The sequence below is a fragment of the Crinia signifera genome, chromosome 6 (genome assembly GCF_055691185.1).
Source record: "Crinia signifera chromosome 6, ASM5569118v1, whole genome shotgun sequence".
Lineage (NCBI taxonomy): Eukaryota > Metazoa > Chordata > Amphibia > Anura > Myobatrachidae > Crinia > Crinia signifera.
Window position 1 is genome coordinate 15,039,039 of NC_139222.1, and position 25,446 is coordinate 15,064,484.

Here is a 25,446-nt window from a genome sequence, read left to right on the forward strand (position 1 = left end):
AATGCACTGTTAATCCCTCTGTGTCACAAACCCCAGTGGACCCACCTTTCTGGGCCTCACAACTAACTGAGGTTATGTCCCGTTTATCCTCTGAGTTAACACAGTCTCAGAGAGATAGAGAGACCTCTAGGACACAGCAGAGTGACTTAGCCTCTGCAGTTCAGAGCCTCACTAGAGCCCTAGCTCCAGGGCAGGCTGAGCCTCGCCCTTCCTCCTCAAGGCAGCCCCCACCTTTGCAGAGGAGTTGGGCTTCTCCATTACACCACTCCCCTGACTCTGACGATATGCCAGACCTAGGGGAGGGAGCATTTGCGCCCCCTGGGGACGACATGCAGGATGTGCAGGATGCACAGGATGTGTTAGGATATGACACACAGGACCCTGCTCAACCCTCTCAGGGCATTGAGGACCTTATTCAGATGGTCAAAGTGGCCTGTAATGTGACAGAAGGAGTTGACACCCCTTCCCGTCCTTCCTTTTTTGGGAAAAAGCAAAAGCTGTCCTCCAATTTCCCAGTAGCTGAGGAACTGGATGAGCATGTTACTGAGGCCTGGAAAAGCCCAGACAAACGGTTTCAAGCCCCTAAAAGGTTCTTTCAGAACTATCCACTGCTGCCGGAAGGCCGTAAAAAAGTGGAAATTCCACCGGGGGTGGACTCATCTGTTTCCCGACTGTCCAAAAAGAGACTGTCCAAAAAGACTGTCCTTCCAGTCCCTGGGGCTACCACCCTTAAGGATGTCTCTGACCGTAGGTTGGAGATGACCTTGAAAAGCATCTTTTCAGCTGCTGGAGTGTTACAGCGTCCGGCGCAGATTGGCTGCTGGGTGAACAAAGCTATAGGTGTATGGGCGTCACAGATCTCGGCTGAGGTGAGTGACGGATCAGACCCAGCTACCATTATGCAGTTGTCTGAACAAATCCAGGATGCTTCGGCTTTCCTAATAGAGGCATCCTCAGATATATGTGTGGTGGCGGCTAGAATTTCTGCCTTATCCATTTCAGCCCGCAGAGGCCTCTGGCTGCGACAGTGGCAGGCTGATGCGGAATCCAAGAGGGCGGTGGAATCCATGGCCTTTAACGGCGAGCTCCTGTTCGGTCCAGAACTGGACAGATGGATATCTCAGGCCACAGGCGCAAAGTCACACTTCCTTCCGTCGGCAGCTCCACCCCCATCTCGCAGAACCACCCACATGCCTTCCTTTCGTGCCTTTCGTCCCTCCAGTAGGTTCAGAGGTAGATCCAGGGGAGGTGCCCCTTCACAGAGAGGAACCAGAGGCCGTGGAAGAGGCGCTTCCACTACCGCTCTGGACCCCAAAGCCACCAAGCCTACTGCATGACGGTCCACCGGCCCACTTGGGGGATCCCAGGGTGGGAGCTTGTTTACGGAACTTCGGCTCCGTGTGGCTCCAGTCCTGTCCGGACGCCTGGGTAAGAGAGCTTGTGACCCTTGGTTACAAGATTCGCTTCAGCATGTCTCCCCCAGACAGGTTTTTCAAGACCGGTCTTCCTCCAGAGAAAGGACAACAGCTTTTGGCCGCCATCGCCAAGCTGCAGGACATGGGAGTAGTGGTTCCGGTCCCCGCGGAACAGCGTACCCGGGGCTACTACTCCAGCCTGTTCCTCGTACCAAAGCCGGATGGCTCGGTACGCCCTATTCTCAACCTGAAGGATCTGAACCCGTACTTGCACGTGGCCAGATTCAAGATGGAGTCCCTACAGTCCGTGATACAGGGTTTGGAAGAAGGAGAGTTCTTGGTATCCATAGATATCAAGGACGCTTACTTGCACATTCCCATTTGGGCCCCGCACCAGTCATATCTGCACCTCGGGTCTTCACCAAGGTGATGGCGGTCATGATGGAGGTTCTCCGCATGCAGGGGGTTACTATCATCCCCTATTTGGACGGCCTTCTGCTGAAGAGTCGTTCAAGGGACACCCTGCTGGAACATATTCTTCTCACACAGAAGATCCTCACATCACACGGGTGGATCCTCAACTTCGCCAAGTCGCAGCTTCAGCCCACTCAGCGTCTCTTGTTTCTGGGGATGATCCTGGACATCTGCAGCAGAGGGTGACCCTGTCCCCACGGGCTCGTCTGTCCCTGCTCTGGTGGCTGAACACCGCCAACCTACAACAGGGAAGGAGGATTGCGATTTGGGATTGGACCCTAATCACCACGGACGCCAGCCTCCGAGGTTGGGGTGAGGTCACCCTGGACCGTCAGTATCAGGGGTTGTGGACACAACAGGAGAGTCTGCTTTCCATCAACGTTCTGGAGCTACGAGCTGTCTATTATGCTCTTCTCCAGGCCAGACCTCTTCTCCAGGGCAAAGCTGTTTGTGTTCAGTCCGACAACTCCACGACGGTTGCGTACATCAACAAGCAGGGAGGCACCCGCAGTTGCACAGCCATGAAGGAGGTCAGCAGGATCCTGGTCTGGGCGCAGGCCCATGCCCTGGCCCTGTCAGCCGTGTTCATCCCCGGAGTGGAGAACTGGGAGGCCGTTCATCAAGGAGAGTGGTGCTTGCACCCTCAAGTCTTTCAAAAACTGATACATCGCTGGGGCTGTCCCCAAGTGGACCTGATGGCGTCCCGCCACAATTTCCAACTTCCCCGGTTCTTCGCAAGAAAACGAGATCCTCAAGCAGAAGGGGTCAACGCGCTGGTGGCTCCTTGGCCCTTCCAGTATGTGTACCTCTTCCCACCATTCCCGTTGATACCCCGGGTACTTCAACGGATCAGGAGAGAGGGGGTCACGGCTCTGTTGGTGGCTCCAGACTGGCCTCGTCGGTCTTGGTACACCAGTCTGACAGCTCTGCTGATCGACGAGCCGTGGCCCCTGCCGCTTCAGGAAGACCTCAGCCAGGGACCCTTCATCTACCCAGATTTAGGTCGTCTTCATTTGACGGCGTGGCTGCTGAGAGGTCCATCCTGAGGAGGGCAGGTATACCTAGTGCGGTTATTCCCACCATGCTTCGTGCTAGGAAAGAGGTCACCTCAGCGCACTACCACAGGATATGGCGCTCTTATGTGGCTTGGTGCGAGAGGCGTGGGGTCTCCACATGCCTGTTCAAGAAGGCGAGACTCCTTCTTTTTCTGCAGGAAGGTTTGTCTGCAGGGCTGAGGCTGAATACTTTAAAAGTTCAGGTCTCAGCTCTTTCTATATTTTTTCAGAAGAAGTTAACTTCTTCCAGAGGTTCAAACCTTTTTTCAGGGGGTGCTTCGTTTGCAACCTCCCATTCGTCCTCCAACGGCTCCCTGGGACCTGGACTTGGTGCTGGAGTACCTTCAGTCCTCGGTTTTTGAGCCCTTGGAGGAGGTGGACCTTCGCTACCTCACGTGGAAGGTCGTACTTTTGCTGGCTCTGGCATCTGCCAGACGGGTATCAGAACTGGGGGCTCTTTCTTGCCGCTCCCCGTTTCTTCAATTTCATCCTGACAGAGCGGAGCTCCGGACCAGCCTGGCCTTCCTCCCAAAGGTGGTATCGGCTTTTCATTTGAACCAGCCTATTGTGGTTCCTGCCTTCCTAGAGGACTCCCCGGAGGCGAGATCCTTGGATGTGGTTAGGGCTCTAAGGATTTATGTAGCCCGCACAGCCTCTATCAGGAAGTCTGATTAGCTGTTTGTGACCTACGACCCTGTGCGTCGTGGATGGCCAGCCTCAAAACAGACGCTGTCCAGGTGGATTCGGTTGACTATACGTCAGGCCTATGTCACCTCTTCACGGACTCCTCCTAGTTGCATTACAGCGCATTCAACCAGGTCGGTGGGGTCCTCTTGGGCGGCTGCCCGAGGGGTTTCTCTACAGCAGCTCTGCCGAGCGGCTACCTGGTCTGGCTGCAGAACCTTTGTTAGGTTCTACAGGTTTGATACCTTTGCGGCTCCTGCTTCAGTGTTTGGCCGCAGGGTGTTAAGGGGTTCTCAGCGCTCACCCACCCGGGATTGAGGGCTCTGGGACGTCCCCAGTGTAACCCCAGTGACACCTAGTGGATGAAGGAGAAAGAGGGATTTTGTACTTACCGTAAATCCTTTTCTCCGAGTCCACAGGTGTCACTGGACGCCCACCGCAGCGCTGTTCTCCTTAAGTTGCCTTTGGGCTTATATCCTACAAGGACCATTACCTTGGAGTTTCCCTGCTAGGGTTACGTTGGTTATGTTAATATATTACATTGTCTGTTGACTTTGTATGTTTGAATTTTCAGTGTTTTCTCACTGTCTTCTTCTTTACTTCTTGTATTGAATGATGTATGTGGTATTAACCTCCTCTTCGGAAGTGTGTTTTATCTTCCTGCTCCCTTCCGGGCACAACCTTTCTGACTGACCTGGAGGGGAAGTAGAAGGGGAGGAGTTAGCCACTCTTATCTTTTATTTAAAGTGCCCATGCTCCCTGTGGTCGCCTTCTATTCCCCAGTGTAACTCCAGTGACACCTGTGGACTCGGAGAAAAGGATTTACGGTAAGTACAAAATCCCTCTATTGTTTATAAACATCTATCGTTATGCCATCGCTGCCAGGAGCCTTTCTGTTTGGAAAGGAGGCAATAGCAGTCTCAATCTCAGAGGTCGTTATGTCTGCCTCTAAAAGGTCCACAGACTGCTGGGAGAGGGTAGGCATATTGATCCGAGAAAGGTATTGCACCAGCTGATCAGTAGTATATGTCGCCCGGGAAGAATACAGCGAGGAATAGAAGGATAGGAAAATTTGAGCGATCTCAGGGGTGGTGTAGTATTCCTCAATGACCTTTCATCCCAGGCGAGATACGCCAAATAGCTACCCCCTGCATCTGATTGGGAGTACCTAGTGTGCCCTGAGAAAAGGAGTCTACGCTTGGACTTATCCAGTAAATAATCGGTCCCTAATCTACGTGCCACATCCCACCTTAGTTTATCTTCTGTTTCGGGGTTCCCTGCGTCCCAGGTGGTGACCCCAGAGTGTTAGGGACCTGCTCGACAAGAGGTGACCTGGACGATTGGTGGGCAGGCCAATATCACTGGCCAATGATATACCAACAACCTCTTATTATATATTATGTAATGATAGCATAGTGCATTTGCACCCTCTCTCTCTGTTTATCTTCTATTAGGCCAGATCTTAAGTATGTGACTTCGCTCTGAGAACATTTTTTTCCAATTTAACCTCCTCCTCCCTACCGGACTTTTTTATGTTAGCAACTCTTTTCAAAAGGGATCCCCTAATAACAGTCTTAAATGTTTCATGTCGAGTAACAGGGTTAGTGCATGAAACATTATCCTCATGGAAGTCCGACCATTCCCTAAGCATTGTATCCCCATCCGTCATCAGAGTGAGCCAAAAGGGATTCAGCTTCCAGGTACTGGCACCTCTAGAAGGCATCAAATCCAAGGTAATGACACTCTGAAGGTATTCAACTAATGTCGTTTTAGGTATCAGATCTGGAGAGACCAATACAAGGTCTATTCTGGAAAAGGATCGATGACCTGCAGAGAAACAAGAGAATTGTTTCTGGTTCGGGATTCTATGTCTCTAGACATCTTTTAGGTCAAGTTCATTAATTTGGCGAAGGGCCGGGAATATCTGCACCTGTCCACCTGTAAAGATTCTTGTCTAAGATATGGTTAAAGTCCCCAATGCAAACAATAGGGGCTGACGGGAAGTAGGCAAGGAACATCACAGCTTTCCTGAGAAGGTCATTGTTATAGGGAGGGGGTATATAAATGGCTAATATATTCATAATAATGTGATTGACACATGCTCTCAAAAAAATGTACCGACCATATTGGTCAATTTGATGATGGGTGAGATGAAAATTGATGGTTATTTTAATCAGAATTGTCACCTCACCCCTCTAGCATTATTCGAGAAGGTAGAGTGGAACATATGGGCCCACCCAGGGTTTTTTAAGCGTCAATGTCCTGGAGCCAACCAGGTGCGTCTCCGAAAGGCACACTACATCTGTCCCGTGTCTTTTAATCTCGGAAAGGACCAAAGAGCGCTTAACACGATCGTTCAGTCCAATGACATTCCAGCCGAGTATGCGGAGCCCCGTTAGGTTATGAGTATAAGACATACATATAAGAGGTCATGGGAAAATAAAGAAGAACGCCACTAAGGCTAAGAGAAAAAAGACAGATCATTGGAAAATACAACAGTACGGAGAGTGATAGAAATTCGAATTTCAAGCAATCCCCGTCCACCCCAGCGAGACCCAACCTTTGTGTAAAAGGAGGACATTTCCATATCCACAGCCTGGATTCATGGCCATAGTAGTCAGCATAAGCACATCTTATAAGCAAATTATTCAGAACCCGTTTACATACCAATATAAACAAAAATAATAAAAAGAAAAAAGAAACCCCAAACTCCCCAACCCTCCCGGCATACCTATCAAACATTAGATACACGTTGGATCCCAAGTAACAACTAAAAAAAAATTACCCAACCAGTAAATTAACTGTGTTAACCCAGGGGTATAGAGACCAGTGGTAACCTATAAAAGAACTATTTCCTAGCATTAAGCTCCATTAGGAAGCACATATCCTGTACTATCAAGAGGATTTGAAGGGAAAGTATAACGTAACCTGAACATCCAATAAAAGTAGTCATTGACAAAAACAAACAGTAGATTTGAATGACCCACTTAATATAAATCAGAACCGTTATGCTCACAGAAAGAACATCAATTTGGTCTTTGTGGTCTGCGATCCAGCCACTGCTCAGCCTCTTGAGGAGAGTTGAAGAAGTGGGTGTTGCCATCTGATACAACCCTCAAGCGCGCTGGGAAGAGCATTGAATATTGGACTTGGCGGTCCTGGAGCTTCCTCTTGACCTGAAGAAATTGGGCACGTGTTTTCTGGATGTCTGCTGCGAAATCTGGATATGCCGCCACAACCTGGTTGTCGAACTTCAGAGGACCCCGCTCACGGGCCAGCCAGAGCACCGCATATGTCTTTGTAATGTAGAAAGCGGGGAATGAATGTACACGGAGTTGCCCCCATGAGCGGAGCCCTGACAGGTAAACGGTGGGCCCTTTCCACTGCAAAGTGCCGTCCGAAATCTTCAGTTGAAAAAAAACCACAGGAGCCACTTCTCAAGGAATTTCACAGGAGAGGAGCCCTCTGTTCTCTCGGGAAGGCTCATGAAGAGCACATTGTTACGCCGTAGGTGCCCCTCCATATCTGATAACTTGGATTTGACAGCTAACATTTGTGTGGTGAGATCAGCAGCCGCAGTTTTAAGGGGGTTAGTCACATCCTCCAGATCGGATATAAGATGCTCCGTCTCTCCCACCCTCTCTCTCTCTTTTTTGCATGTCATGACGGATGAGAGAAATATCCGATTGTACCTGGCCAATTCTATCCGTGACCCTCTGTTCAGCTGCCGATATGGCTAAAAGGACCTGTTGAGTAGATTGAATGGGATTTTCAGAAGGAGGTGTTTCCTCCTCTGCTTGAGAGGATGGAGGGGGGTTAGAGGTCTGGGAAGTCTGTGTGGAGGAGGAAGGTTGGGGGCCGCGGGCATACTTTTCCAAGTTGGACGCAGCTGATGCGGTGCCAGTTTTCCCCATGCCGTGAAGTGATGAATACAGCACCCTTTGCTGGGTACCAGAGAGGGGGTGAAAGTCCAGATATTAGAGACAAAGGGCAGAGAGGGTAGGGAGTCTCCAATCCAACCCACCTATAAAATTCTGGGTATGGTGGAGGGCACACTCACAGTTGTGATATTAGAGGACAACAGGATATCTGCAGTACATGTAAAAGCATAAAGGTATATATGTGGCAAGAAGCAGGGATTGGAGGACAAGTCCTCTAAGTTGCGCTAATATGCTGCCCAGGGAGCTGAGGCTGAATAAAAAGGGGAGGCTGAAATGGTGCCAGAGATCCTCACCGCGCCCCTCTGGATCAGTAGAGGGGTTGGAGCCACCTCCCCCCCCCCCCTGCACGGCATCACAGGAACTTGCGTCCGGCCTGGGCTTTAAACACAAACCTGGCTTCAGCATCCAGGGGGTGCCTCAGGGCGCATGGGGCTCTGCGGTGGATCACGGCGGTGTCGGCTTGGATCCTCTCCTTCTTCAGGAGAACACGGTCGGGAGGTGCCGAACTCCAGGTCCCGGCTCCGGCGGGAAGGCCGCAACCCGCAAGAGCACTAAAAAGTGTCCCCCCCCCGGCTCCGCAGCGTGCACCCACCAGAACCGGAACACAGCAGGAAGCTTGAGAGGGGGACAGGAATGGGGCACCGGTGAGGCTAAAAGGGCACTTTTGTGTGGCACGGTGTGGGAGCTCTCCTGAGGCACATCTTCTCCCTTGCCGCGTTAGGCCATGTCCACAGAGGTGTAGTTTTCACTTAAGCCAAAAGATGGAGCTCCAGGCTTATTTATCAAAAAAACCTAAGGAACTATATATAAAATATAAGTATATAGTCCTCCCGGTCAATCCCCCATGTCATGCATGTCCAAACTATGGCCCTCCAGCTGATGTGAAACTACAAGTCCCATCATGCCCAGTTTTCCGACTAGGGAATGCTACAACTATGGCAAGGTATGCTGGGATGTGTAGTTTCACAACAGCTGGAGGGCCAAAGTTTGGACATGCCTGCCCTTTGTGTTCCACTGGTGACCTCGGTGAAGTGGCAACTCCCAAATGGCATGTATATATGAAAAAAATATAACAACCAATGTGTAGGACGATATATCTACCGTGAAATACCTAGAGGTGATCTTTTTTAATGTGCCACTAGGGACGTGACCGGACTCGCATACATTTCATGTGTGTGTCCTACTAATAACACCACTATTAGAGTGAAGTAGTAAATGTGCGCATCCCAATCGCTATATAAATTGGGAATAGCATACATCAAAATGTATCTTTAATGCCAATCAGGCGTACCCAGCTCACACTGACCACAGAGGATTGTAAATCTGTACAGGTATCTTTTTTTATTTATATATTAGATCATGGGTCCTCAAACTGCGGCCCTCCAGATGTTGTGAAACTACAATTCCCAGCATGCCTTGCCACAGTTTTAACACTCCCTTATAGGAAAACTGTGGCAAGGCATGCTGGGATTTGTAGTTTCACCACATCTGGAGGGCCGCAGTTTGAGGACCCATGTATTAGATGATGTTAACAGGTGTACCCAACTCACAGGAAGGAAAAGTGGTTCACAGCACCAAAAGGTTTATTTTGTTGTATATATGGTAGATCATGTATCAGGTGACAAAGACTCAGCAAGCGTACCCAACTCACAGTAATGTAGAGGGTCTTGAATCACATCAAGGTTTCTTTATCTTCCGCGGCCACATAATTACTTTGTGTGAAGTTTCCAAGCCGAATAGATATCACACCCCTGTTACATACTGATCACTGTACACGTCACACACCGATATCACTTCCCTGATACACACCGACATCACACCCTGATCACTGTACACAGGTCACACCGACATCACACCCCTGATATACACCAACACCACACCCCTGTTACATACCGATCACTGTACACAGGTCACACTGACCTCACACCCCTGATACACACCAATATCACACTCCTGTTACACACTGATCACTGTACACAGGTCACACCCCTGATACACACAATATCACTCCCCTGTTTCATACTGATCACTGTACACAGGTCACACACCGATATCACACCCCTGTTACACACTGATCACTATACAAAGGTCACACACTGATATCACAACCCTGATACACACTGACATCACACCCCTGATACACACTGAACCCTATACACAGGTCACACACTGACATCACACCCGATACACACCGATATCACACCCCTGTTATACTCTGATCCCTATACACAGGTCACACACCAATTACACTGGTCAACACTATGCCTATAGTAAAAAAAAAATCAGTCTCTTTAGGGTAATTTAATGGTGCTGATTCTGATTAAGGCATTGTGTTTTCCATATTGTCCCTCTTTTTGAGATCATTGGTTACCACATGAAAAACAGTAAAACGCATATCAGTATGTAACAGGGGTGTGATATCAGTGTGTATGGGGGGGGGGGGGGTGATATCGGTGTGTGACCTGTGTACAGTGATCAGGGTGTAAACGGGGTGTGATGTCGGTGGGTATCAGGGGTGTGACCTGTGTATAGGGATCAGAGTGTAACAGGGGTGTGATGTCAGTGTGTGACCTGTGTATAGGGATCAGAGTGTAAGAGGGGTGTGATGTCGGTGTGTGACCTGTGTACAGTGACCAGTGTGTAACAGGGGTGTGATGTCGGTGTGTGACCTGTGTATAAGGATCAGTATGTAACAGGGGTGTGATGTTGATGTGTGACCTGTGTACAGTGATCAGTATGTATCAGGGGTGTGATGTCAGTGTGTAACAGGGGTGTGATGTCAGTGTGTGACCTGTGTACAGTGATCAGTATGTAACAGGGGTGTGATATCGGTGTGTAACAGGGGTGTGATGTCAGTGTGTGAATTGTGTACAGTAATCATTGTGTAACAGGGGTGTGATGTCAGTGTGTAACAGGGGTGTGATGGGTACTTGTGAGTTATCCGGGCGTCCGATTTTGAAATCGGGTCGGATCGGGACATCGCATCGCATGCGACCATCGGATGCGATGCGATGACCCGATTTTTCCATAGGAATCAATGTTAAAATGGACTGAGTCCATTTTAACATGGAATTCAATGGGAAAAAGGGTCCTTTTCATACCCCTACTATCCAAGTGGGCATGGAGTTGGATATAAACCTGTGGCGAGCGTAGCGAGCCACCGAGCCCGAAGCGTGGCGAGCGTAGCGAGCCCCGTGAGGGGACACGGAATACCCTTCGCTCGCCACGCTTCGTGCTCGGTGGCTCGCTACGCTCGCCACAGGTTTATATCCAACTCCATGCCCACTTGGATAGTAGGGGTATGAAAAGGACCCCTTTTTCCATAGGAATCATTTTAACATTGATTCCTATGGAAAAATCGGGTCATCGCATCCGATGGTCGCATGCGATGCGATATCGCATCGCATCGCATCTGATTGTATGCCTTAACTTAAGGCATACAATCAAAAAATCGGACGCCCGGATAACTCACAAGTACCGTGTGATGTTGGTGTGTGACCTGTGTATAGGGATCAGTATGTAACAGGGGTGTGATGTCGGTGTATATCGGGTGTGATGTCGGTGTGTGACCTGTGTACAGTGATCAGTGTGCAACAGGAGTGTGATACTGGTGTGTATCAGGGGTTTGATATCGGTGTGTATCGGGGGGGGGGGGGTGATGTCGTAGTGTGACCCGTGTACAGTGATCAGTGTGTAACAGGGGTGTGATGTTGGTGTGTATCAGGGGTGTGATGTCGGTGTGACCTGTGTACAGTGATCAGTACGTATCTGGGGTGTGATATCGGTGTGTGACCTGTGTACAGTGATCAGTTTGTAACAGGGGTGTGATGTTGGTGTGTATCAGGGGTGTGATATCGGTGTGTGACATGTGTACAGTGATCAGTATGTAACAGGGGTGTGATATCTATTCAGCTTGGAAACTTCACACAAAGTAATTATGTGGCTGGTGGAAGAAAAAGAAACCTTGATGTGATTCAAGACCCTCTACATTACTGTGAGTTGGGTACGCTTGCTGAGGCTTTGTCATCTGATACATGATCTACCATATATATACAACAAAAGAAACCTTTTGGTGCTGTGAACCACGTTTCCTTCCGGTGAGTTGGATACACCTGTTAACATCATCTAATATAAAAAAAGATATCCATCTTAATACAGCAAAAGATACCTGTACAGACTTACAGTCCTCTGTGGTCAGTGTGAGCTGGGTACGCCTGATTGGCATTAAACATACCTTTTGATGTATGCTATTTCCCATTTATATAGTGATTAGGGTGCGCACAATTTACTACTTCACTCTAATAGTGGTGTTAATGATAGGACACACACATGAAATGTATGCGAGTCCGGTCACGTCCCTAGTGGCAGATTAATAAAAGATCACCTCTAGGTATTTCACGGTAGATCTATCGTCCTACACATTGGTTGTTATATATAACATAATATATATATTGTTTTCCTAGATACACGCCATTTGGGAGTTGCCACTTCACCGAGGTCACCAGTGGAGCACATAGGGCAGGCATGTCCAAACTTTGGCCCTCCTGTTGTGAAACTACACATCCCAGCATACCTTGCCATAGTTTTAGCATTCCCTAATAGGAAAACTGGGGCAAGGCATGATGGGACTTGTAGTTTCACAGCAGCTGGAGGGCCATAGTTTGGACATACATGACATAGGGGAATGACCGGGAGGACTACACCTTTTCAATATTCACATCAAAAGAAACCTTTACAGGTTCTTTAACACCTACATCCCAGTGAGTAATGGTGCGCTCATCCTCATAAATCCAGATGTGAAAAGATAACTTTATATGCCTGACAAAATTAATATTTTACTTGTTTTGGTTGGTCACAGTTGTCATATGTAGGATGCTACACATTGGCTGTTTTATACTTTTTCCTCTTATACTTACAACATCTTGGCACCTCTACTGCTCTATTGGTAGAACACACAAAAAGTAACAGCAAAGACTGCACTTTTCAGAGCCACGTGAAGAAACCTTTACAGGATTTCCCTTCCACCACTGTGAGTGCGGGTACGCCCGTCTTCTTCATTCCAGATGTGACAAGGATACCTTTATAGGTTTGACATTTCCCATAGTTTCTAGTGAGTGGGGTACGCCCATCAATTTATCACAATCATTTTTTATGATTATAACTTGCACGATTCAATATCCCAAAAGAATTTCAACACACTTGTGTGGTTATTTCTGTCTTTTGAATGATCATTGGCATCAATAATTGAGAAAGTGATTTTAAAGTGACAGTTACTGGCAAAAAAAAAAAAAGGAAACGTTGGGCTTCATAGTGAAAAGGAATGTATTGTATATACCTGCGTGTTTGGGTAACGTTCATTTAGCACCCTGGGTGTTACTCCTCCAATTTATTCCCCAAACTTGTGTATATAAAATGTTGCAGCTTTTAGGTTTGTGTATTTCTCAGTGTGGGGAATAGACACATATGGATTCCTGAAAAGCCTTACTGACAGTCATGGTCACGGTGACCAGGTGTCTAATCCTCAGCCACTGGATCTCACGCTCCTCTCTCACTTTGGACCTTTTTCAGGGCCGTTGTTTTGCGACTGAACAATGCGCAGACACATTTCTGGGTGCGTGCGTCCATGGCAAACAAACTATGCGCTGGGTGCACGCATCCAACATTGCGGGCGTGGGGTGGCGGGCCGGGGGACTCCCCATGGGAACGCCCAGTGTTTCAATGGGCGTTCCCATGGAAATCGCTGGAGGAGAGATAAATGTCCTTATAGATAAATGTTCATTTGGTGGATCCTCCCTAGTCACAGTGGAGAGATATGTGCCAATAACCTGAATCAGGAGTAGTTTGGTTCCATCATCATCATCATCAGTGTCCAGATACTGGTCCAAGCGCAGACACAGATGTAGCAAGTTGGTCAATGCCCACCTGACGCGTTTCACTGCAGCTCCTTATTTCAAAGGTCTAGAAAAACGACTCTTCCGGTGCATACACAGTGCGATTTGTGCTTACAGTTTTATCTATATAGTCAGAATCATATGGAAAGTTAGCACAGAACTCAGTGTTATACAGCAGCACCGATGCAAAGTCCGTATCACAAGTAATAATAGACTGGGTAGGCAGCTCAATATTGACTATACTGTATACAATCTAGTGTTCTGGTATAGTCAAAATTGCTAAATCAAAATTACACAGAAATATAGTCAAAATCGGTGGTTCACGGCTCCGGGGACTACAAGGTAAATCACAATCAATATCGAGTCAAAATACACACCGTGTGTATGTATCTTAACAAATGCCAAAGTCTCTTACCATTGTTTTTGTATTTTGCCTCATATCTAAAGGCCCATACACACTAGACGATTTTCAGCTGAATGCCCGCCCACTCAGAGCACAATGCCCGCCCACTCGCCCACCTCCCCTGCTCCACACGGAGCACACTACTTGTGTTCCTGCGTCCCGCCCTCCCCCTGCCTTGTGTTCCGCCCAGCTGTCACCTCTCACCCCTGCTCTGTACAGAACACAATACACACTACCCGCCTGCTCCCTCACCTTGCTTCATACAGAGGACACTGCGCCGCCCGCACAGGCCAGTGATGTATATGTTACTGGCCCCACTGCCATCCTATGCACATTATTTTACAAGCCGGTAACAGGGAATGCTGACCACTGCGGAGGCGCAGAGTCTCTGACAGGGGGCCTTATTCTGGTTCACTCCTTCTGGCAAATTCCTTCTTAGATGGACAAAACCATGTGCACTGCAGGTGGGGCAGATGTGCAGAGAGTTAGATTTGGGTGGGGTTTTACTTCAAAGTGAGATCTATATTGCAGTGTAGAAATAAAGCAGCCAGTATTTACCCTGCAGCCATCTTTGGAGAGGCGCAGGGTCTCTGAGATGCTGTCAGAGACTCTGGTCCTCCGTGGCGCTGACAGGTGGGCAATAAAAACATTTAAATCCCCCAGGGTGACACGCATTTAACTCCCCTTAGGCAACGAGCATGTAATCCCCCTGGCTTCGAGCATGGAACACCTGGCAATGAGCATGTAATCCTTCTGACAACCAGCAAGTAGGTAAGTGGTACTTCACGGGTCATAGAATAATAGGATGGAAAACTTTATTTGTTATTAACAATACACTGCAATCAATGCACTGTCAACAAAAATGTCACACAAGTACCTGCACAAGAAATCATAAAAGAACATTTCCCATTTCATTTTTTGTCATTTAGCATGCAAACAGCAGTTGAAAAAAAGCTGTTTAGCATGCGCTTTGTACGTGCCGGGACACTGCGGAACCATTTTTTTGGATGGCAAAATATTAAAAACCTCATAATTTGGATGACTGTGACAAAGATACAATTTGCTTTCTTTAACATTCTGTAATTATACAGATCAAGGGTGCGCGGTAAAGACACCCCAATAATTTTACTTGCAGTTTTTATCACTCGGTCTAACGCGGCCTGCTCTGCCGCAGTAGTTCCCAAACAATACTACAATCCCGTACGTTAGAACACTCTCCACGATTCACGGATACAATCTAATTAGCATATTTCAGAACATACGGCCTAAAGTCTTCTTAACAAGAAGAGGCGTTGTTGGGCCTTCTTAATCATAGTAGTGCAGTTTAGAGACCAGGTTAAATCACCAGAAATATACAGACCTAAGAATTTAAAAAACTCCACCTCCTCAATAGGCGTGCCCTCCATAAACATGGTAAATATTGGCCTACCATAAGTTCGCCTAAAATCTATTACCATCTCCTTTGTGTTATTGGTGTTTAATAGTAGACAATTTTGTTTACTCCATTTGAGTAGCGTTATATGTAATTGGCATTACGGTGTGTGGCATATGTGTAATGGGCATTACAGTGTGTGGCATATGTGAAATGGGCATTACGGTGTCTGGTATAATGCGTAATGGGCATTACGGTATGTGGCATAATTGTATAATGGGCATTACGGTATGTGGCATAATTGTATAATGGGCATTACGGTATGTGGCATAATTGTATAATTGCCATTACGGTGTGTGGCATAATGTGTAATGGGCATTAAGGTATGTGGTATAACGTGTAATGGGCATTATGCTGTGTGGCATAATTGTATAATGGCCATTACGGTGTGTGGCATAATGTGTAATGGGCATTAAGGTATGTGGTATAACGTGTAATGGGCATTACGGAGTGCAAAGTCCCCTGTCCCACCAAGCCATGCCTTACATTTTTCGCAGGCCAGCAATGTATATGTTACCACCGCCACTGCACCCCAATGTATATTTTGGTATGGGTAACATATACATTGCTGGCGCAAGTAGCGCTGGAGTTACAATGAACGACGAGAACAATTTAAAGTGGAAAAATTACTTTATAAAGTAATTTTTCCACTTTAAATTGTTCTTGCCGTTCATTGTAACTCCAGCGCTGCTTCCTTGTTCCTCTATTTGCCAGTTCCTTGTGAATAACAACAGGGATTGACTACCCCTGTACCCCAGTAGCTGCTTGGAAGAACACCTCATATAACAGGCGCCCACTCACTGCTCTCTAGTAGAAGAGTCCTTTTTTTTTGTCATTGCTGGCACTAGTGTATGATCTCTCCCTACGTGCACAGCTGCAAATGAAATGTCTGCCGTGCACATGGGTGGGATTTTGCCCGGTCAGGGCAGCACGGGGTGGAGTTTACCTGATTGCTAGGCTCCGAATATACGCAGCCCAGCAATCCGTTCTGAATCAGGCTCCGACAACAGGAATGCACTGAATACAACGGCCCCTGCTCCTACCCTTGTAATTCAAATTTATTGGCCATGTATACTCGCATATATTACAGAGCAGCTGCATGCAAGGGAACAAGTAAGGGAACGGGGTGGAGGTGAGACAACCAGACATTTCGACTTTCGTGTACATACATTGGATATTTAACATTTCAATGATAGGCATAGTTAGACAAGCATAGTTAGACGAGTCGATTTGTATTCGTTTGTAGCACATTGTTCAATTGGCCGATAGCTAATGGAAAGAAGCTTTTCTCGGATCTGGATGATTTGGCAGGGATCGATCTGAAGCATCTGCCCGATGGGAGAATGTAAAAAAGGTTGTGCCCAGGGTGAAACCTGTCTGTTGCGATCTATGAAAGGTTTTCAGCAAAGTCTTTTGAAATTAAAATCTTCTAGTGTGGATGGGCCTAAGAAGAACTGAATACTTTTTAAAATATTTGACACATTCACAACAGCAGTATGGACCTCTTACCTATGATTTCTCTCATGTCTAATAAGATATGATTTATTTGTAAAACATTTTCCGCACTCAGAACATGGAAATGGTTTCTCACCTGTGTGACGTCTCTGATGAATAACAAGAGCTGATTTGTGAGGAAAACCTTTTCCACACTCAGAACATGGAAATGGTTTCTTACCTGTGTGACTTCCCTCATGTCTAATAAGATCTGCTTTTTCTGAAAAACATTTTCCACACTCAGAACATGGAAATGGTTTCTCACCTGTGTGAATTTTTTGATGTTTAGTAAGAGATGATTTCGCTGTAAAACTTTTTCCACACTCAGAACATGGAAATGGTTCCTCACCTGTGTGACGTCTCTGATGAATAACAAGAGCTGATTTATGTGTAAAACATTTTCCACACTCAGAACATGGAAATGGTTTCTCATCTGTGTGACGTTTCTGATGACTAACAAGAGCTGATTTGTGAGGAAAACATTTTCCACACTCAGAACATGGAAATGGTTTCTCATCTGTGTGACGGCTCTGATGTCTAACAAGAGCTGATTTGTGAGGAAAACATTTTCCACACTCAGAACATGGAAATGGTTTCTCACCTGTGTGACGTCTCTGATGAAAAACAAGAGCTGATTTGTGAGGAAAACATTTTCCACACTCAGAACATGGAAATGGTTTCTCACCTGTGTGACTTCTCTGATGTTTATTAAGAGCTGATTTCTCTGTAAAACATTTCCCACACTCAGAACATGGAAATGGTTTCTCACCTGTGTGACTTCTCTGATGAATAACAAGAGCTGTTTTGTGAAGAAAACATTTTCCACACTCAGAACATGGAAATGGTTTCTCATCTGTGTGACGTCTCTGATGAATAGTAAGGGCGTATTTATATGTAAAACATTTTCCACACTCAGAACATAGAAATGGTTTCTCACCTGTGTGACATCTCTCATGTCTAATAAGAGTTGATTTATGTGCAAAACATTTTCCACACTCAGAACATGGAAATGGTTTCACACCTGTATGACATCTCTCATGTCTAATAAGAGATGATTTATGTGTAAAACATTTTCCACACTCAGAACATGGAAATGGTTTCTCACCTGTGTGACTTCTCTGATGACTAACAAGAGCTGAATTGTGAGGAAAACATTTTCCACACTCAGAACATGGAAAGCCTGTATCAGCTGTATGACCTGTACTACGTGTAACAATGGCAGAGTTATTAGGAGTAGAGTTCCCTGGAGATGACGGATCAGACGATGAATTTGCACTATGAAGCACTGGATGTATATCAGAGATAATGGTGTTTTCTCCTGGAGAATCCCGTATGATGGTATTTTCTATTTTAATGTCTGGAAACAAAATTCGATCTCCCATCACGATATTCTTCCTTCTGTCATCATCTGCAGAGAATTAAATAAAGCAAACCTAGAATTAATCTGCACAGCCTATATATAGTATAGCTATCCAATCCCTCTATATTAATGTATTCAATAATGCAGAGATATACAGTATATATACAGACACAGAAGTATTCCTACAAGGGGCACTCTGGGTAACTATTAGTGTGGTGTATATAATCACTATATTCTCTCACCAAGTGTCCCAAGAGAGTAATTATACTGTAACTGTCATTGGATGATGCTAGCTAAACTCAGCGGCATATATAAAAGACATACTGTGAAAAGGTGATAATAGTGTTGTAGAGTGTATTAACGTGAAGGTCCGATGTGTGTTTATTTTATGGGATATTAATACTGTTCAACTTAATTGTTGGATGAGGGGTAAAATGAGGATCTCCTGACCGGAATAAGCTATCTATGTGCCCGGTACCCAAGGGATGTGACATTACCTCAGAATAAAGGTTGTTAATCCATTGTGTACCCATATGATTATATATGTGTATATCTGGAAGGTATAACACATACATGCTGGCCGGTTTCGCCCCCTGATGCAGCAGTAGCAGGGGAACAGAGCTCCGATAACCAGGAGCCCAAACACCGGTTTTCACGGCTTCCAGCCTCCGCAAAACCCACCAGCTGCCACCCTTATTCCTCCAACAACCCCCCACCGCTGCATGAAGCGCTATTACAGCGCAATGCCAAACGCCCAGGGCCGCAGAAAGGACAGAGACCAGGACTCCTGGTCCCAAGATGGCGCCGGACGCTGTCTCCCACCGCGCAGCACCTTCCTCCTCACCAGCTAACTCCAGGGGCCCCACTCACCCCCCTCCCCCCTGCACGATACCTTACAAGAGGAGCTGGGAGCTCCACACAGTGAGTACCCACAATTGCTGCAGCACCTACCCTCCCCCGGTCACATATGGGGAATATGATTTCCGCCATTAGAACTGCCATGGGTCCTCTGCTGCAAGCACAGACCGACACCATAGGCAGAAGAATAGACCAGCTGCATCACAGACTCTTGTCCACAGAACAAACAGTGGGAGCTAACTTTGCAGAGATAGCTGACCTGAAATCCTCTTTACAGTCTGCCAATAAAGAAATAAATCACCTTCATAATAAGGTCCAAGACCTGGGAAACAGGTCGAGGAGATGTAATCTGCGCCTGATAGGCATACCTGAATCTGGGAAGGGACATATTACTGACAGATGTAATTATCTGATTATTGAACGTGCTCACAGGCTGGGCACATTACGGCCACAGGAGGGCGCCAGACCCCGCACAAAGAGCTCACCTGGACATCTTCCCGCAAAGTCCGAGACATTTCCTGGCAGGGATACAAGATCCTAGTATTTCAGGATTACTCAGCCGAGCTCTCCAAAGCGAGGAAAGACTTCGCCCCGACCTGCTCAATGCTAATCCGTGACGGAGTAAAGTTCGCAATGCAGTACCCAGCGCGGCTACGAATCTATGACGGCAACTCATTCAGGGACTTCCTGTCCCATTTAGATGCAGAAGCCTACCTCCGTGAAGCGACCCCTCCAGCTCCGCAGCAAACAGACCAAACGGACTGGGCAGCAGACCCCAACTAAAGGGGTGATCCCCCCCCAACTGCTTCCTAAATCTCCAACCCCCCCCCCCATCAGCAATGGACACCCCCCGCAGCCCAGATGCCAACTGCGTTCTTCCGTAGAACAGACTGTCTATGCCACCATCTCCTGCTGCCTCTCAGGAATAACCGCGATGCCTTTTAGGAGCATACACTGTTCCAGTTGATGTAGTCTATGGACCGATACTGATACGCACTTTCTGAGTAAAGACTCAGCAACCTAGTTTTATTCATACAAGTTATGTTCAGTATGTGTTATATACCTATAGCCTAAGTCACTAATATTGGTAATTCTAGGACATGTTATTAAGGTAATGCGACTACCTCACCCATAATTTTCCTTATTTCGCAATATCTTCTCCACATACCCTCCCCCCCCCTTTTTCTCTCCCCTTCCCTTTAGCTAAAACGCCTGGCGGGCGATAAAAGGTTATATTACCTGTTACGTTACAGTTTTGGGCTGCGTGGTTCTTAGGAGAACAGCAATATCGGTGGTTGGTTTCTATTTGTTTCACATATATGGAAGTCTATGTATAAATTGTGAGTCTACCCCCTCTCCCTCTTCCCTATCCCCCTCTTCCCAAAAATACTAGAAAGCTGCCGAGTCTGGGAGTCCCATCTCTAGCGACTAAACTTCACTTACTGGACCTGTGGCGGATCTTCCACCCCACTGACCGCGAGTACACGCGCCTCTCCGCGGCGAAGGGCACGTAGTCCAGAATAGATTATATCCTCGCCTCAACCAATCTATTCCCAAAAATACTACTGACCCATATAGAACCTATTAGCCTATCGGAACATGCTGTGGTATGGATCTCATTGCGACTGACACATGAACAGAGCACTTTTATCTCATGGAGATGCCCATCTAACATAGTAACCTCAGAGTCCCTAAAAGCCGCAGTGCTGAAAGCATGGGATGACTATGCCCTTAACAATAAAGAAATAGCTGGTTCCAACCCAACTCTATTCTGGCAGGCATCCAAAGCCGCAATAAGAGGGGCCATAATAGCCCATACATCCTACCAAAAGAAAACGGTAGCCCTAGCCTTTGCCCAAGCCCAATCTGACCTAACCAACGCAGTTACGGACTACAAATCCTCCCCATCCCCGGAATCAAAACGAAAATACAATCAAGCCCAATCTACCTTTGAGGGACTGTTTGTCAAATCTGAGGCACTTTACACTTTCGCTGCTAACGCCAAATTCCACAGATATGGCAATAAGTCAAGTAAATTACTTTCTAATCAATCCCCTTCCACAATTCACCTCATGCCAACAAGACGGCTCACTCACTACCACTAATGCACAAATTGCACAGACCTTAAATGCCTTTTACACGTCACTATACTCTGCTCCCGCATCCGATGACCTTGCGGCCACACAATTCTGGGAACATCTCCCTATCCCACAAATGCCACCCCCTACATCTGCAGTCCTATGTAATGACTTCACAATTGATGAAGTTCTAATGGCCATAGCAGGCCTTAAACCAGGTAAAGCCCCAGACGGACTAATCTCAGAATATTTTAAACTCCTAGCTCCCCAAATTGCCCCCTCCTTAGTTAAAGTCTATAACTCTATACTACATGATGACCGAGCTCCCCTATACTTTAACACTGCAACGATCAAAGTCCTCCCAAAACCAGGCCGGTATCTGTCGGACCCTGCGTCCTATAGACCCATTTCATGGTTAGACCTGGACTATAAAATTCTCACAAAGATTTTAGCTGACAGATTGAAGCCATTACTTCCTAGCTTAGTCCATGGAGACCAGACTGGGTTTGTCATGGGTCGCAACCCCGTGACGAATATCAGAAAAGTTTTGTCGGTACTACAGCATTCCCAGTGGGACATGTCGGGCCCCGCGCTGGCGGTACTGTCGCTGGACGCGGAGAAGGCCTTCGACATGGTCCACTGGGATCACCTCTATACCACCCTACGCAAATTCTCATTCCCAGAAAAATTCATTTCCCTACTACACACACTATACAGCGGTTCTGCCTCCAGAATATCTTGCAATGGAATCCTATCAGAGCCATTCCCGATCCTAAGAGGCACCCGACAAGGATGCCCCCTGTCTCCACTTTTATTTGCCCTGGCGCCCTTGGCGATAGCCCTCAGACAGGAGCCGACATTCCAGGGAAGTCAGATTGGCTCTGTGGACTTGCGAGTATCCCTTTATTTCTTACTGCCCCACAACACGCTCTGCCTAATGCCTACCACATTATCCAACAATTTGGTTCCTTTTCTGGGTACAAAATAAATATTCACAAATCAGAACTAATGACCCTGAGGGGCGCACCCCCTTCCTTCCCAGACGACACAAATCTTTGTAACATAAAAATCCAAAAAAATACAGATAAAATATTTAGGGGTCTACATTCCTGTGACACCACGCCAACTATATCCCTCCAATTACGACCCTATAATTCAGTCCATAACGAAATCACTGTCCACGTGGAAAGACCTACATTTATCGATGCTAGGCGGAACTGAAGTTATAAAATCAAGGATATTGCCCAAGCTGATGTATGCCATGCAGATGCTCCCCATCCCATTGAAGAATGGGGGCATTCTCAAAATAAATTCCTTACTGCAGGGGTTCCCAATCTTTTTTTAATCAAGGCACCCCTAGATTATCAGAATTTTTTCACGGCACCCCTAAGCCAATTTTTTTTTTTTAATACATTGTGTTTATATGCGATTGTGTCAGTTATGTGGTAAAGGACAGGATTTGCTTGTGTTTGTTCACATTTTATGATTGCCAGCCACCAGCACTGGTTTTTCTCATAAATAATTAACCATTAATCATTTTAGTTGGTCCTGGACCACCAACCCAGGGCACCCCTGCAAGTGTCCCGAGGCACCCCAGGGAGCCACGGCGCACAGTTTGGGAACCACTGCCTTACTGACTGACAGTCTTCACTGCTCAGGGCCACGATCCCCGCTCATCGCCTTGGCTTCCCATTTGGCTTAACCCAATGTTCTCACCAGGAATCGACAGCTCCATCTTCCTCCGCCTGCGAAATAAGGGCCTCAAGGCCATTTACAGGTATTTGACCCTGGAGGGGAATATTGGCAGCCTCTGCACTCAAAAACAGGTTTGGTTTGGTCTCCCCGCTGACAGATCCTTTGCTCTGTTTCAGCTGAGGTACGATGACACATTGACTTCCTGGGTGGCCTTATCTTCTTAATGGCTTTACAGAATCTGCTGATTAGCTCCTCTTCCGCTAATCTACGTTGTAGTATTACACTTAGAGCTGCGATTTGACATTTCAGTGTGGAGACCGCAAGTCCCAAATGAAACCCCTCGCACAATAACTGTAAAACTTGAGATGTGGGCATCTCTGATAATGTTGACGGTATTTCTTGCCAGACTAAGAACCTCTTCCATACCCTATAATATGCTAAAGAAGAAACTTCTTTCCTTGCTTTTAAGAGTATATCAATAACTTGTTCGGATACTCCTTGCTTTCTTAACCCATTCCTTTCAATCTCCATGCCTTTAGACAGAATACCCCTGGGTTGGGATGGAAAACTGGTCAATGGTTCTTGTATTGCTAATTTCAACATCATCGGGAACCATGGCCTCCTCGGCCAGTGGGGTAATACTGCAATGACCGAAACTTGATCTTCCACTATTTTCTTTAGTACTCGGCTTATTAGTTGTATTGGCGGAAATATGTAGCCCAGACGAAATCTCCATCTCACTGAGAGCGCATCTGTTGCTGCTGCTTGTGGTAGATAGAACCTTGAATAAAACTTGTTCAATTTGCAGTTGGTCTGTGTCGCCATTAGATCTATTTCCGGTTTTCCCAGTTTCTCTGTTATCATTTGGAAGATGATAACACAGAATTTGATATGTATTATAGGTTTTGCCTCCTGTTCAAATGTGTATTTTATATAGTATTATAACGTGCACGATTGTGGTACAGCTGCGGCTAATGAGCCATGTGACCCACACCATGGGGTATATAAGACCAACATGGACAGACCTAGCTACCCACCTTTGATAAAGCCACCTGGAGTGGCGAAACACGTCAGGGAGCTACTGGGGAACCCATCCCCCCTTGCATTTACCCACACTATCCTGGATTGCAGCCCGAACCATCCCCTGGATTTACAAATACCACCACAGGACATCGTCTTCTCGTGTCTCCATCAAAAGGACCAGCATCTGGTAATACACCTATTAAAATCCATCCTTGGAGCATCCGAGCACGTTACCAACATTCCACCATCGGTAATTTGTGCCAACTTGGGCCGATAAGTGGACACTCGGACGAGGACATTCCATACCCATCAAGGGTGGTAACTATACCTTATACCAACTTTGTCCAGGGGAAATATAGGAACGGACTCTCCAGCCTCATCCCATTTGCAGGGGGACCCCCTTATTTCACACCCGCTAACTATCAATTGTGTATTTTATTACTTACAGTTTTTAATATTGTATTTTTATTAATTTCTTATATACGTATTGTTATTAAATAAATTGTTATATCGATTCTCAAAACCTTTGCGCTGTTCACCTTTTTTGCATCTTTATCATTTGGAAGACATCAGGGTTAAACTCCCATTCTCCTGGGTTTATCTCTCTCCTGCTTAGGAAGTCTGCCACAACATTGTCTTTTCCTGGCAGATATATTGCCAACAGAGATGTTATATGTACTTCTGCCCAACTGAGGATTTTTCCTGAGATCTTCATAAGGTCTTTGCTCTTTGTGCCTCCCTGATGGTTTAGGTGGGCCACAGTTGTCACGTTGTCTGAGAAAACTCTTACATCCCTTCTCACTAGAACATTCTCGAACCACTGGATAGCACGCCACACTGCCAACAGTTCTCTCAGATTGGACGTCATCCGACTCTTCTGGTGACCACTTCCCCTGAGCTGTGTAGTTCTGACACTGTGCTCCCCATCCGTTTTCACTTGCATCTGTTGTTAGACAGACAAAATTTTGCAACTTTAGGTCTGTGAACCTGTTTCCTAGACCTCTGGACCACCAAATCAGGGATTTCCTTAGATCTTGATCTACTCTTATCTTTGAATGCTTGCTTCTTCTTGCCTTCAGAAATGGTAGTAGTCTCCATTGGAGTGTCCTCATTTTCCATTGGGCCCAAGGTATTATCTTTATTGTTGACACCATCATACCCAACAGTTGTTGGCCCTCTTCTACGGATAAGAAGTTGCCCCTTGCATACCTTACGGCCAGGCTCGGAATTTTCAGGCATCTCTCCTGGAATAATGAAATTCTGAATAGGACTGAATTGATTCTTACACCCAAGAATTGGATATCTTGAACGGGTTCCAACTGACTTCTTCATGTTGATTACCCATCCATGAAGCTTCAGGTATCATTACCTCTTTTAAGTGGCCTTCTAAATCTTGGGGCGACCTTCCTACCAGGATATCGTCCAGGTACGGCCATAACTGTATTCCTGATTCTCTTAGATGTGCTATCAGAGTTATCAACACTTTCGTGAACACCCTGGGCGACGAGGTTAGGCCAAACGGCAGACATGTGAACTGGTAATGAGCGTTGAACAAGAAGAATCTCATGAATTTTCTGTCCTTCTTGTGTACAGGGATGTGGTAGTATGCATCTTTCAAGTCCAGGGCTGACAGGAAGTCGTTT

At 46.6% G+C, this 25,446-nt stretch overlaps 2 protein-coding genes across 2 annotated transcripts in view; one reads left to right on the plus strand and one right to left on the minus strand.

The window, feature by feature from the left end:
• The window catches only part of LOC146010008 (uncharacterized), a 114,617-nt gene that overhangs the window by 51,625 nt on the left and 37,546 nt on the right, over nt 1-25,446 (plus strand). The window lies entirely within an intron of this gene.
• LOC146009998 (uncharacterized) overlaps nt 14,678-25,446 on the minus strand; it is a 113,220-nt gene continuing 102,451 nt past the window's right edge. Inside the window, exon 15 of the mRNA XM_083150720.1 lies at nt 14,678-18,197. Coding sequence (XP_083006846.1) covers nt 16,801-18,197 — 1,397 coding nt within the window. The 3' untranslated portion in view covers nt 14,678-16,800. The remainder of the gene's footprint in view (nt 18,198-25,446) is intronic.